General features: G+C 36.5%; 1 protein-coding gene across 1 annotated transcript in view; it reads right to left on the bottom strand.

The window, feature by feature from the left end:
• The window catches only part of LOC5563749, a 636,451-nt gene that overhangs the window by 468,674 nt on the left and 151,750 nt on the right, over window positions 1-16,027 (bottom strand). Inside the window, exon 4 of the mRNA XM_021845713.1 lies at window positions 1,993-2,097. Coding sequence (XP_021701405.1) covers window positions 1,993-2,097 — 105 coding nt within the window. The remainder of the gene's footprint in view (window positions 1-1,992; window positions 2,098-16,027) is intronic.

Raw genomic sequence — 16,027 nt, 5'->3', positions numbered from 1 at the left:
GGAACGCGCGTGTGGGACACGCGACGTTTGACTCGTTCCCAACATAACTGTCATAATGACATGTGTGGCGCTGCATTCTTACGATGTTTATGAACACAGCGCAGTATTCAAATATTAGTCGCGACGCTTGGAGATTGAGAAAAAATATACAAAAAAAAAGTTTGTCCTTATTTCTGTCGTATACATAATATAATTTAACGAAAATCGTTGGATTCCTGTTTTCATGGGCAATGTCAGGTTTCTTCGAAAAATTATTTGATTTGTTCTGCAATCGTCAGTTACAACTACAAAAGAGTACTTTTGAACCCATTTAGCAAAAAGAATAGTACGCAAATTTTCAAGACAAAAAAGAGTAAATGTACTCTTAAAAAAGTACGTCTCGTAACCCTACATTCAGTCACAAAAACATCAATGGAGTCTAATTAAGTTACACACTGCCGTAACAAATACCCTGTTGGTAACATCTAACAGAATTATGAAAAAAAAAATTCGCTAGCAAAAAAACTAATCAAACCACCAATTACAAGCATCGCAAAAGTTTTCCGACTTCACCTTTGTCCTCACATCTGGCAGCATCATCGGAATCAGAATAACCGGACCGGAGGGACCGTGTGAAAAAATATTGGAGAGCAAGCTCGTGAAATTAGTTTCGTTTTCGAGTGCGGTAGCTCTCGATTTCTTTTTTTTTTGTATCCAGCAACTGGCGCAAGCTTTCCGGTAGCTAATCTGTGCTTTTCCCGCTGGATGACCATCGGAGCAGGACGAGTTTTTGGTATGGAGGCCCAGATAGTCGTAGCGGTAAACACTCATTTATTCAATAAGAGCAATCTGGAGGTCGTTGGTTCGAATGCCGATGATTGAGGATCGTAATAACACGTGTACACATTCAAAAATGGTTAATGACAAAGAAAACTCTCAGTTAATAACAATGGAAGAGAACAATAAGAACACTGAGTTGAGAAACAGGCGCTGTCTCTGTAGGGACGTATTTCCAGAAGAAAGAAGAAGACGACTTTTTGCTGGGTAATAGTTTTTCGCGCGTTTGGTGGTGGTTTTAGTGAATAGATTATGAGGGCTTTTGGTTCACTGGGTTATTTGGACGAGCAGAGTTTCATTCAGTGGAACTTCCACTGTTAGAAGGTTAGATATTGGGGGCAAACGGGTAATGACATTCTTATCAGATCATTAGGTATGCGAAAATTAAGGTTTTCTCGGAATTATGTTACGAGTGACTAGCCGAGAGTTGTTCGCTTTTGCCTGGCGGCCATACATTCTGTGGATTTGAGATGAGCAAAAAGGAGTCAAGGTTTTCTGGTTTTTAGTTGAAAAATGTAAAGTGAATATCGGCTGAAAATGAGATAACGAGTTTTCCGGCTCGTGCTTTTGGATTGAAGTGACTATGTTTTTGGACCTCTTAACAAAAAGCTGGTTGGAGCTGATGCGATAAGGACGATTAATGCTTTCACAATTAGTGAAACGATGGTGTGGTTTTGTGCCAATTTTCATTTCGATCCTTCTTGAATAGGAATGAAATGGCAGTTGATTTTCAAACGAAATAACATTCAAATGAACGTTATTTGTAATACAGCCGTTTTAATGTGAAATGTATATTACTTTGAGAATGCGTCCATGCAAACATTATCGGTGTGGAATCCTAGGCTATCTAAAATCAAGAATCAATCATGTCAGAACGTTGGGTAAAATTGACTAGCAAAATACGTAAACATTACCAAACTCATACCCGGTTCACCGTTCTCACAACTAACGAAATACAAATCACGACCGGGCCACTTAACTTCTAGAACAACAAATTACTTCGACATCTTAACTCCCAAACTCTTTAAAATTGATTACCGTCTTCAACTAAAACATCATCAAATATGCAACCATCTGCTAGCCAACCTTCAGCCTAGGACCAGAGCAGAAACTTGGCTGGCTAGCCGGGAAATTCCACCAGACCAGACCAGCTTGCAGCACCTTCCATATACTTACAGGATGACGATATGCTCTGATCACACTTGCAGGCTCCTTTGGCACCGTCTTCCTCGTAGATGCACTGTCGAAAGCAGTCCTCGCCTCCGCCATCCAGATTGCAACCTGTACCAAAAACGAGAGGAGAAATACGATAAGATGAGCGGGTGTTGAAAGGAGGCAGACAAGAAAAAAAAACGGGTGTGATGTCTTGGGTGAAAACTTTACTGCTGTTGTATTCTTTTTACGGTCCGAGACCCGGCTTCTGGCTTTCGGGTGTTGAGTAAGAAGGTGGAAAAGTTCCAGCAAAGGAAAGTGAATGAATATTGTATCTTACATTTTCATTCACTGGTCCTGAGTTGTAGGGTGTATGTAGATGAGGCTGGCAGTATTCCCTTTGAACAAGGATTGACAGGATGTTTCGACGAAATATTGAACTTAAAGGTGCATATTGATTGCTTGTCTGTGAAAATGATATGCCTGATGCAAATTGGACATCGTATCGATGAGCCGCTCCAAAGCTGGTAAGAACCATGGATGTAGCCAGAATTCTCATCAGGTGGGGGAACCTCAAAGGAAATATCCATCAGTTCTTCATGAAATGTAACTAAAGCATCTTCGTCTTTGTTTGGTTGTAATACTTTATTTAAATTCTTGTTACCATTTCAAACATTACACTCATATCATATATCTTGATGTTTCGTGTTAGAAACACTATCATCCTAATTTGGTATAACAAAATTAAGCTTTTATTAACATTTCGTTACATACATATTAGACTTAATTTTCCGTAGCAGTTCAGACTTTTTACAGGTGATTTCACCTGCTTATAAAAGCAATAAAAAAAACACGCTTTCTATTAAGTTACCCTAACTTCACCTAAATATATGACAAATTAATCATGACAATAGACGATTGCACGATTTTTGTCCAAAGTTATTGCATTTGTTCCGAAGTTTCAAAATTGGATATTCTATGTAACTCATTGGTTAAAAGCTTCAGAATCATTTTCAAAATTTTATTTTGAATCCTCTGCAGAGCTTTCTTCCTGGTATTACAACAGCTAGTCCATATTAATACTCTCATCGTGACAACATGTCTACTTGAAGATTTCAAATAAAGAGCTTTTGGTTTATGTGGAAATATAATAAGTTGTGTTTTGAAAGCATTAGGAGAAATCTTCTATTTTTGCAAGTATGAAGAAAATATCCAAACATTTTGTTTTCAATCGACTACAGATGACACGCAGGCTTCGTCCTTTGGCGGAGAGGCCTGTGTCATCCGCAAACAAAGATTTTTGACATCCCTGAGGCAACTCAGGTAAGTCAGATGTTAAAATATTGTACAATATTGGTCTCAATATGCTGCCTTGTGGAACCCCCAGCTCTTACAGGAAGTCTTTCAGACCTGGATTTCTGATAATTAACCTGAAGTGTACGATTTGACAGATAACTTTGATTTATTCTAACAAATGTTGGCAAATTAATGTTTTTTTAATTTTACGATCAAACTTTCATGCCAAACACTGTCGCATGCTTTTTCTATGTCTAGAAGAGCAAGACCAATAGATTTGTTGGAACGGATCAAATTTGTTGCACGTAAAAGTTGATAAGTGGTCAAATGTCCATGGCGGAATCCGAACTATTCATTGGCAAAGAATGAATTTTCGTTGATGTGGACCATCATTCGGTTTAAAATGACCTTTTCAAAAGGTTTACTGATGGAGGAAAGCAAACTGATTGGCCAATAGCTAGAAGCTTCTGCAGGATTTTTGTCTGGTTTTAAAATTGGTACAAACTTTGCATTTTTCCATTTGTCACGAAAATATGCTAATTGAAAACATTTGTTAAATATCTCAACTAAGAATGATAAGCTACTTTCTGGAAGTTTCTTGATGAGGATGGAGAAAATTCCATCATCACCAGGAGCTTCGATATTTTTGAATATTTTAATAATAGTTCTCACTTCTTCCAAATCAGTCTCCCAGGAATTTTCGGGTTCAGAATATTTTCGAAGCCCTGACTAACTTGACTTTCTATTGGACTAGTAAGTCCTAAATTAAAATTGTGCGCACTTTCAAACTGCAATGTTTTTGAGCTTTTTTCGCAATTTGTTAGTAATAATTTATTTTTCCCCTTTCAATGCCGGTATTGGCTTCTGGGGTTTTACTCAAAAGTTTAGATAATTTCCAAAAAGGGCTTAGAGCCAGGGTCCAATTCAGAAAATTTTATTTTCAAAATTTTTGTTTCTTAACTGTGCAAACGTTTCTTGATTTCTATCTGCAAATCCTGCCATATAATGTTCATAGCAGGATCGTGAGTGCGATGAAATTGCCTTTTTCTCACGTTTTTAAGGCGGATCAAGAGTTTAAGATCATCGTCTATAATCACGGATTCAAATTTTGCTTCACATTTTGGAATTGCAATGCTCCTGGCTTCAACAATGGAACTTGTTAAAGTTTCAAAAGCATTGTCAATATCAAGTTTAGTTTGTAAAAAAATGTTAACATCAAGATTAGAGTCAATATACGTTTCATATATATTCCAGTCGGCTCGAAAATAATTGAAAGTGGAGCTGATAGGATTGAGAATCGCTTCATGGGATATTTGAAATGTAACAGGGACATGATCAGAATCAAAATCAGCATGAGTAACTAATTGGCTACAAAGATGACTAGAGTCGGTTAAGACCAAATCAATCGTAGGAGTGTTTCTAGAAGAGGCAAAAACATGTAGGGCTATCAGGGTATCGAAGTGATAAATGTCCTGAAGAGCACTCATAAAAAATAAAATACTGCCTATGGAATTACTTTGGGGAATATTCCATGAGAGATGTTTTGCATCAAAGTCACCAATGACAAAGATGTTGGCTTATTTCGAGTTTATTTCCGCAAGTCACTTTGTTTTTAAAAAACTTTGGTTTCAAATGACGAAAAAAAGCTGAGGTTTTACACGCCTATGAATGATGATAGCAACTCATCCTACATGCCCCATCAAGTCAATCATTACGATAAACAAAAAAGTTTGGATCTCTTCCGAGTTTGGATCCAGGTTTCAAACAAGTTCCAGTAATTACTGGTATATGTATGTCATTAGCTGTTAGGAGACTAAACAGCTCGTCCTCTTTACCATTCAAGAACGAGCATTCCAATTCCAAATATTAAAAAAATGTTTGGATCCATTAGAGAAACGTAATCCTTAAACCATTTTATTAGTAAATTTTACACCAACTTGGACTGATTCAACAATTGTGTTGGTTTCAACCATTGCATCAATCGTTTGATTCGATTTGTACTGGTTAAAAAATCAAAATCAGAAGCAAAAATTCAACTAGAAGTAGGTGCATTTTCTGATGATTTTTTGTTGGGATTATTCATTAATAAAGAGACGGAATAGGAATTGCCTGCAGAAGCAGGAATTTTTCCATATGATTTGAAACATTTAGAACGGTTATCCGTTGGAAGAAAATTTGAAGAGAAGGAGCTGAAACTGCCTGCAACAATATCGGCATACGAGTTTCTTTGGGTAAATCCATTCGAATTGAATTACCCGTCGGAAGAAAATTAGCTTGCGAATAAGCATGATTATAATTTATCTGACGAGTATGATTATTAACTAAATGATTGTTTACTGAAAAATTAATATTATTCTCATGCTGTTGAAAATGCAATTCAATCACCATTATTGATCTTTCCTGACTGAGTTTCTTTTCCATAGTCAAACGGTTGAGAGATCTGGCTTAAATTGATAACAGTAATGCTGGTTTGAAACGTTATTCAACCCATCAATAACGTTTTTTTAATTTGCGCTCTTTTATATTGATAGAAATCCAACCTCAATGCGCCTTCTTCCCCACGCGCATATTGGTGGTAAACAAGTTTTTCGAGGCGATGAGCGTCCTGGGTTTGAATTCGGGAGCTAAAATGAAGTAATTATGAGAAACGTTAAATGTTGATACAGCACTCGTAGATTATGTAATGCATTCAATTACGATGTGAATGAAACCAATTCCGTAAACATATTGAGAAGCAAAAAAACCCCACAAAAAGTTTATTAATTTTCCCATTCAATAATTTAATTCATATTACATGTCTTTAAAGCCATTCTATGTATTCAAAAAAAAACAAATAACAAAGAAATATTTATCTTTGTATGTGTTAAGAGAGTTAATTTTAACTTAAGTTAAGTTAACTGAAGAACTGCCAAAAAAATAAACAACACACGCATGGTGTGAAAAAATGCTTAATATTTTGGTCAAAAAACATGTTTCGCTACCAAATTGAAACAAATTTTGATTTTGAGCTTTTATGAAGTTGATAAATTCATATCGACAATAATACCTTTGTATGAAACGTGTGCAAGTAATACTGCCTTCATAACTCTGTGGGTTTAGGTATACATGCAACATGTATATTTATTTTTGGCCGACGCACATAACATTGGTTTTCCCGCCTTGTTGGGTGGCTGCTTAAGCGGGTGGTTCGAGTGAGTGGCAACATTATGTTTACGTGCTCAATGAATATTTCACCTTGAGTTAAGTTTAAAATTGCAGTGTTGCTAAACGTGCGACATATGTCTTTCAAATTGAAATTGAACGCATAAAATAAAATATAAACCGTGATGCATCAATACCCGGACGCATAAGCAAGGGCAAATCTTCAAATTCAGTTTTGAATTATTTTTCATCGAGTCAAGTTGAAGACCAATTGCCCAACAGACATTTTTACATTATATCTTGCTAATAATGACACATTTAACGTAAAAAATTACAATTGGAGCGTGTAAATTGCTTGTAAGTCTTGTCCTTAAATCCGGACTTAGCTTCAATAGATATATGCCACATATATAAGAATTTTTGGCTTCAACTTACATAATTGCATAAGAAATAAACAGCTTTTGATTTTGAATACCTCACTTGAGGCAAAACATATTTGATTTAGCGCTGCGGGTTTGATTCCGTGATTATGCAAATAAATTATTTTTAGGCAAACAAAAGGCTTTCTAAGGAGGGGTCCGTAGCCTTGAGGTTACGCTTTCGCTTCATAAGCGGAAGGTCATGGATTCAATTCCCAGCCCCTCCAAAAAAATAACACGTCCAGCCACCAGAAGACGCCGCACGGAGGACCGTGCTTGGGGGAGCACATCCATCCTCCGTCAGTATTAGATGGTGACTGAGACAAACTGACCCACTTCGCAGGCAGCTAGCCTAAAACGACTCAGGAACACGGCAAAACGAACCACCGCAAGAGCAATGGATTATGGCTTATGGAAATCGATTGGACCAACACGCTAAACTTGTCACGCTCAGAAATGAGTGCCGAGTACACAAAATCAGCTTCTCTTCATGCAGCACAGATTCTGTGCGAAGGGGGCTGTACACAGTTTTGTGCAAACGGTGGTAAACAAAACGAATGAGTGAAATGCGCACAGAGGAGGAACGCTTGGAATGCGGAATTCGCTTCCATTTTTGTTTTTGCTTCTGAAAACCTTAAAAAAAATTCAAATATTCAATTTTCAGAGATTTTCGAATTCGAATAGCCGAAGCGGAAGCAAATGGGGAAAAACTTCCACATTTGCGACCATCTTCCGGCTTTTCGCCTGAAAAAATCACAGAAAACTCCCCATCTTACCAGCGGCCAACTGTTTGCTGCCACGCGGGAGAGATTGACAGTTCCATTTCCATCGATCCCCGCACAGCCGAAGGCCAACACATCGGCTACACACAGCATGAGTGCGACTTACACAGAATTTTCACTCAGCCAGAGAGTACTGCATTGGTTGCCTCATTCTGTGTAGTTTTTACACATGCGCTGCGATGAGCAGGCTTAGCGTGTGCTCGGTGTGAGAGCAAAAGAGCAGAAGAGAGTGAAAGCAAGATGTACACGCTAAGCCTTGTACAGAATCTGTGCTGCATGAAGAGAGGCTGATTTTTGTGTACTCGGCACTCATTTCTAAGCGTGACAAGTTTAGCGTGTAAATATAATTAGTTAAAAATAGAACTGTATCGGTAAGGAAGCTACAGATAAACTGATTCCGGCACAGTAGTGGCCAAGAGCACGGAGTGACTTCAAAAAAAGGCTTTCTGTTCACTAATAACACTTCCTACAATAATGTTGTGTTTGTATTATATTCATTTTATTTAAATACAAGCTCGAACAAGTAAAATATGTGAGAGGGGACGGACCTGGCGTAGTGGTTAGAACACTCGCCTCTCACGCCGAGGACCTGGGATCGAATCCCATCCCCGACATAGTCACTTATGACGTAAAAAGTTATAGTGACGACTTCCTTCGGAAGGGAAGTAAAGCCGTTGGTCCCGAGATGAACTAGCCCAGGGCTAAAAATCTCGTTAATAAAGTCAAACCAACCAACCTAAAATATGTGGATTTAAAATGTTGTCCGGATTTGAAACCACTTGCCGGAGGTCCCGGACAGCTTTCGTTCACTACTTTAAATGTTACAAAGCACACAATACACACCATATCTCGCACAACTTATGATCTCGCCCTAAAAGCCATTGGTAACTATGTGTGTAGTTCGTTGTTTCTGAGCATTGAATAGATTTACACGTCAATTTAACACCTCTATGGTGAAGAAAGGATCATTCTTTACCTGCTGGTGGTGTTGGTTTGGATGCTTATTCAATCATTTGCTCAGAAACAACGAGCTACACACATGGTTACCAATGGCTTTTAGGGGCGTTATCTTCAAGATAAATGCGAGATATTTTAAGACCGCTTGGTAGCCAAATCCCTGAATAATCGTTGCTCTTCACTTTATTTATTTATTTATTTATTTATTTTAAAACTAATGGCCCGGCAAACTTCGTCTTGCCATCAAGTAGGCTATTGAAAAACGCTATGGATCGTCCCATACAAAATGACAGTTTCGTTCACGCTCGTTTTCCGACTTTCCCGGTGAATATCCTGGGATTTTTATACACACAAACACGTCGGAACACTTGACGAACAAAATGGAAAAATAATCATTCAAATCGGTTAGCCCGTTCGGAAGCCATTTCGTGACATACAAACACCACTCCATTTTTATTTATAGTAGATTTAACAAGTACTGACAATGACTTAACGTCTAACTGGGGGGTGCAATTTTGTTTTCATTTCTATTTATTGTTTGGCAATGGTAGCTAGATTACCAAATGAAAGGAAAATGATCAACGTTTGATAACAGTGGTTAATTAAGTGGTACAATCAGATTATATTAACATTCAATTTAACTTTTTTTTTTTTTAAGGCACTCCGTGCTCGTGGCCACTACTGTGCCGGAATCAGTTTATCTGTTATCTTCCTTACCGATACAGTTCTAATTTTAGCTAATCTATATTTACATCTGCTTTCACTCTCTTCTGCTCTTTTGCTCTCACACCGAGCAGGTAGGAGAGTGCTCTGCTGTTGGTCCAATCGATTTCCATAAGCCATAGTCAATTGCTCTTGCGGTGGTTCGTTTTGCCGTGTTCCTGAGTCGTTTGAGGCTAGCTGCCTGCGAAGTGGGTCAGTTTGTCTCAGTCACCATCTGATACTGACGGAGGATGAATGTGTTCCCCCTAAGCACGGTCCTCCGTGCGGCGTCTTCTGGTGGCTGGACGGGTTATTTTTTTGGAGGGGCTGGGAATTGAATCCATGACCTTCCGCTTATGAAGCGAAAGCGTTACCTCAAGGCTACGGACCCCCCCTATTCCATTTAACTTGTAATTGAATAAAAAAATCTAAGTGTCCGCTATTGATACCGTCTGGATTTTGATTCATCACGGTAATTTAATTATTGATCATCAAATTCAATTTCTCGTGTTTGGTTTGATTCAAGTTTTTGTCACTTAATATAATCAAGTGGATTGAAAATACAAATAATAAAAGAACGGTTGTAAATACATATGTTCTGGCAACACTGTTGTGACCTCTGTTCAGTTCTTCATCAGCCCAGGGTACCATAACATATCATGGAGAGATAAATTCCCCGTTGAAATACAAAATTTCTTGGTATGTTTTTATGAAAAGTTAAGATTTTTTTACTTAAAAACAAAATTTTTCGACATTAACTCAAAACCTAGGAAGTTAAGTGGTTTTTCGACTGTAACAATATGATAAACACAATGTATTCGAAAAAAAAAAAACTGTGATCTAATAATACTTTAGTCGACGAAAAATCCATCCAAAATTTTCAAATTGCAAACAAAGTAGTATGTTTGGCAACACTGTAGCATAAACAAACATTTCTTCTAGATTTTAAACGATTTTCCCTCAATAGCTCCGAAGTAGACCTGAGCGCCGACATACTTTAGATTGGCGTGCACTATGGTCTCGAAAGGCGTCAAAACCTCAAAAAACAAAAATAAATAAGGAACAAAGAAATAAAAATATAAAAAAGTTATTTTTTCGAATTTTTATTTTTAACGATAACTGTTGAACTTTTATCAAACGTCCTCTGGATCATTATTTACTTAATTTTTACTTTAAAAATTGAAAAAAAATCTAGCTGATGGTCAAAAAATGATGAATCTTTTTTTTCTCCCCTTCAAAATTTTCGGATTTTTGAAGAGGGGGGGGGGTGACATAAAAGAAAAATTAATATTTGTATCAGCCTTATGAACTGCGAACTTTCTTTGCCGATTGATCATTTTTGCATGTGTATATCATGTGACAGGTACGATGATACTTTATGCCATACAGAAGTCGAGAAAATTTAACTTTACGAAAAGATTCCTCAACCAGTGGAATTCGAAGCCACGATTCTCAGCTTGGTCTTGCTAAAAAAGCTGTGCATTTACTAGAGATGGTCGGGTTTCACATTTTTCAAAACCCGAACCCGAACTTATTTTATTCCTTCAAACCCGGACCCGACCCGAACCCGAGACAAAAATTTAAAAAGCAAACCCGGACCCCGACCCGAACCCGAGAAAATTTCGCTGTTCAAAACCCGAACCCGACCCGAAACCTGAGAAAGTTTTCTAAGAAAAACCCGAATAGAACCCGAGTTCGAAAAGATGATAAATTCATCGTTCCTGATGCATAGGGAAGCTTTCCGGTTTTTACTTTGTGAACAATTATCCCCCAACTCGACCCAAAACCCCGGCTAAACCCGACTTTTCAAGCCCGAACCCGACCCGTACCCGATATTTTTTTAACCTTCAAACCCGAACCCGAAACACGAACCGAAAAATTAAAAATTTTCAAACCCGTACCCGATCCGAACCCGTCCATCCTAGCACTTTACTGCTCTGCTACGGTTCTTTGCCACCCTCATGCATACAATATTTTGGTATAATACCAAAGTAAGTAAGTAAGCTTTTGATGCCAACGTATGTTTGAAAACAGTCAAGAGCTATAGACATGGCAATCATGCTGATACTGATGAAATGGATGATACTTGCAGTGGAAGCAGGATTAGATCTGAGATATTAATGAATAAATTTTGCAATGATTTTTTTACAGTTTTGAGGACATACATTGAATTGCAACATATATGTTTGAGTGATTTTTCAAATCACGAGTTCACCGTAGTGATTTTATTACGAATTTTAATAATTGTCATTTAGAAAAAAAAGTTGTCAAATTTGGACGAGATGAACAAATTTGCATACTTTGATTTTTTGTGTAGAGCTTACATATTTTAATAATTTAAATCGTTTATAAGAATTCGTCAAAAAATTTACTTCAGTCAAGTGGATTTTACTATTGGAGTTGGCATGGAAAAAATATTCAAAAATATGTTGAAATTCATGTAATGCCTGACATGCTTTGAAAATTTCATTTAAATCCGTCAATGAATAACTGAAGAACTAGCCTGCTCAAGTTTACCATTTTGGTATGAAAAGTTGAAAAAGTTGCATATGTATTTGTCCAAACCTTTCTGTTCTAAATACCATCCAAAACTAAAAAATTTCAAAAAATAAAAGTTACATAATACATAAATATGGCATAAAATATGTCATAATTATGATATCAGCTATTTTTAAAGAAGGTTTGGGATTTTGGCCGATATTTGTTCTAGATCGAACCCACTGTGCGGTGGCATAAGAGCACCTTTGCACCGGCGAACGACGTCATCCACGTCCCGACGTTAACAATTTTCGGGCAGCGGCGACGATGGCGCGGTACATCGGCGTGGAGAATTAAACACAAAAAAATCGAGCGTATACCATAAAAAACCATTCTAATCGCTTTAACTTTTTTGTTTTTTCAAATATTTTTTGCACCTATTTTTCACAAGCTTCCAAAAATCTTCTGTTTTGAGAATTTGCGTCGCTATTGAATCCTCGGTTATCTGGTTTTTAAGATATTCGTCGACTTGGGGGACCGACATCCCCCATATAAATATAAATTTGGCCGCCATTTTGTTATTAGTCAATTAAATATAAAAAATATATATGGGCTATACGATGTTGGTATAACAAGCTTTTCTGGAAAAAATCATACAAATCGGTTTTGTTGTCTCCAAGAAATCATCAAGTTATGATTTATTTGTTTATTGAAGATTTCGAGTATCTTTACTGTAGCCAAAGTGGTACCACAAACATAAATGCTCATATCTTAAAAAAAAAACGATCGCATCAAATCGCTTCAAAGTTTTTACAACAGACTCTCATCAAAGTATTGTTTCAAAACGTGAATCATTTAACAAAATAAGAATCTGAAGCCTTGGATATTGAAGCGCGTAATAACTACGCGTTGGTCCCTCAAGGAATTTCAGAATATTTCTCAATACAGACGACCAATGATTAAAAGTGGTAGAAAAACAAAACAATAATTATGAAGTGAATATTTTTTTATTGTAAAAAATGATGCTTCTAGTAGAAAGGTTAATAAAACTTTTTTATTGAAAGAGAAGTATAATCTCTACTTTACAATGAGTTTTATGTTATATATAAAAAGAAAGATTTTTGTTTCAAGCTGAACAGATCAAATCAATAAAATCTATTACAGCAAATTCATTCTAATAAAGTTACTAAACTAAAATCAAAGCTTACCATAACAAATTACGGGGATGTTTGGGAAGTTTTAAAAATATTATATCATAAATAAATACGTAAAGAATTTCTGAATTGTAACGTTTTATCACAAGAAAAACATTTTCAATCCTCGAAGGTGCTGTACTGGATCATAATAAAAGTAAATAATTGCAAATGAGAAGCTTGAATGTACTTTCAGATTGGCTATTTATGAGAGTAATATTGTAAAGAAACGCAGTAAAAGACCATTGCATCTAGACTAAAATAAGAATATTTTCACTCATTGGTAACTTACACACTTAGATTAAATTACTGGGGTCGGTAAAAATATTACTGGGTTTTGGAACTACCGAAAAAAGTCTGTAAAAATGAAAACTGTCGCCACACGTAATTGAAAAGCAAATTTCACCATGTTTTATTTTTTTATCGAATATATGATATAAAAAAGAAAGCTCTCTGCAAAAATTTCAGTGAAAAATTTCTGTTTTTTCGATTTCTGACATTTTTTAGTTTACTGACTTTTTCAGTAGTTCAAAAACCCAGTTATTTTTACCGAACAGATTGAGTGTGTAGCCTTTTCATGAAAATAATTACTCATTTGTTATACCTACACTCGTTCACCTATATGAGAAGTGAATGAACTTATCATTCAAGTACTTGTCAATGTTTCAAACACAATCTACTTTTTCTCATTCCTTTTAGGTGAACATCTTCTCCTGGCCTATTTTATGGGATGAAGTTTGAGTCTGCGAAAAAATGTCATTGTTTTGCATCTAAATTTACCAGTTTCATAACGGGGAAATTCCGAAATTCCTCAAATCCTAGGATTTTGTCCCGGGATGTTCCAGGATGAAAACTCTATGTAGAATCGTTAGAAGTACCTTATTATTAGTCACAGTGTAATACAGTCAAACAGAAGAAATGAACAATTTCGTAGGTATTTTGACAAAAAAACATGTTTTGAATTTTGTTCATTAAATGTTTACTACTGACTTAATATTGTTCAGCAGGCTTCTGATTGTCAATACTTTCGAAGAACAATAAAAAATAAAGCTTGTTGAATTTTCCAGCCAATTTTTTCCAATCATTCATTTTGATACCTTCAAAAATTTACCGTTCTTAACGTTGTTTCTTTATTCGTGTAAAATTTAATTATATTGGTGGCTTTTTTATTATAGAAGTAGAACGATGTACAGAAAACCGATTGTGATTTCATTATCAAATCAAAAAAATAAAACATGCACAAGGTGTCCACTTTATATAATAAACATTGAACAGTACTTAGTTGATTCGAAATTTTTAATGGCTCAACCTGTAGGGTACTTATGCGAAAAAGTGGCTCACTGTGAAGTTATATCCAGGTACTGGATACCATCCCAACCAGTCAGCATCACTTTGTTAGCTGATGTAGTGGAAACAAAAAAACAAGTGCACCACGAGCAGAAGATTCTAATTTGATACGCAAATAAGAGCAGCTTGTTGGTTGGAAGCAGTTTGTAAGACTATACTTAAGTTTGTTTTGACTATTTCTTGCCGAAAAATACAAATTGGAGCTGGTTTTCTCAAGTTCGCGACAGGAGACGAACACTAGCCGTATGAGAAGGGTCGAATTGAATTTGTCTACCGGAAATTGAGTGTGGTGCGGTGAACGAAATAAAGTCCATATTGAATCAGAGCAAAATTGAAAGAAAAATCGTAGCACAATTTCACTCGCTGCATTTCCCGGAATGTATATCCATGATGAGTTTGTGACCCAGTTTTCATCTATTTGCCCAGCTCTTGATTGTGACAATCTTCGAGAGAAGTGTCGCTTCAACTTCCGCTTCAAGATGTGTGGTCGGGCACACGATACATGTTCGACTGTACTGTTATAGTGTGTAGTAATCGTAATATTTTATGGTTATTGGTGTTGCAGAATGTTCATGACAAATTTCTTCCTCTGGGTATCTAACAGTCTGGCAGTCTTGCGACCAGACAAACATGCGAATAAAAGGTACTCTATTAGGGAAGTTACTCGGAACCATTTTAAGAACCAAGGTACACCATTGAGGGCGAATTGTTTCCAATAGAGTGGATATTGAATTTACGATTCTCAAAATGTAATTGAAGTAGACTTTTGTATTTTTGAATCTACCAAACTAGGAGTTGATAGATTGATTGACTAGGACTGGATTGATATATTTTATGTAGACAAATGTAATTTGAGACTTAGAACATTTTGAACTCTAATTCAGTACGATTTCGATCATATATTTATACAATGGAGACAAAAAATGAACATGGATAAGAATATGAATGACCACCCTGCAATCCACGTGTGCGTAAGAGTGGAAAGAAGATTCTGCCATCAAGTGGACCAGTGCACAGAGACCTTGATAACCACTTCTGGGAGAAAAAAGGACAGAAGCGACACGTGTGCGTCAGTCTCAATCGCTAGCATCAAACTGATTGTTATGGCTCCAGAACAGCTTCCGGAAAAAAGGAGGAACAGTAGACGGAAAAGTTCTCCAATTTAGTGGCAGTCATTTATTTCAATAATATGATGGTCATTCGTGTCAATTTGAGTATGGAGAAACTGTATTTCGCATGGCTCATATCTATAAGGCTAAGAAGTATAGAAAGACGGCACTTTTGATCAATAGAACATAAAAACATTCTTGCTATTTTCAATCCTTTGACTTTGACCAATAGCTAGTAATATAGTAATGTTCGGATCCGACGTCCACTGCGATATGACCTAGAGCCTAAGCAATCAGATGTCGCCTCTAACATAAGCGCAGCAGCTCGTGCCTGCATAAGCGGAAGAGATTGAGCTTGAAGGAGCTTCTGATTGGTACTGAAATCACAGACAATGATGATCAAAACAACGGAAAACATTTCTAGTCTGTTTCACTTAAAATTTGGCTGCAAAAAAATAAGCGATTTCTCTAAGATGAAAAAAATCAAAAAAAAATCTTAGCACATCATTCTGTAGCATTTTTATTTAGCATTAAGGAAAATTCAAGAAAAAAAATATGCACAAGCTTTTGAGTTGAGTTTTTAACTTTTGTAGAATTCCATCTATAAATTTGTGCACAGTACTTTTATCCTGAGA

Source organism: Aedes aegypti, chromosome 2 (assembly GCF_002204515.2).
Source record: "Aedes aegypti strain LVP_AGWG chromosome 2, AaegL5.0 Primary Assembly, whole genome shotgun sequence".
NCBI classification, from domain to species: Eukaryota; Metazoa; Arthropoda; class Insecta; order Diptera; family Culicidae; genus Aedes; species Aedes aegypti.
The sequence above is the reverse complement of the archived record's forward strand: the minus strand, read 5'-3'. Positions and strand labels throughout refer to the sequence as shown.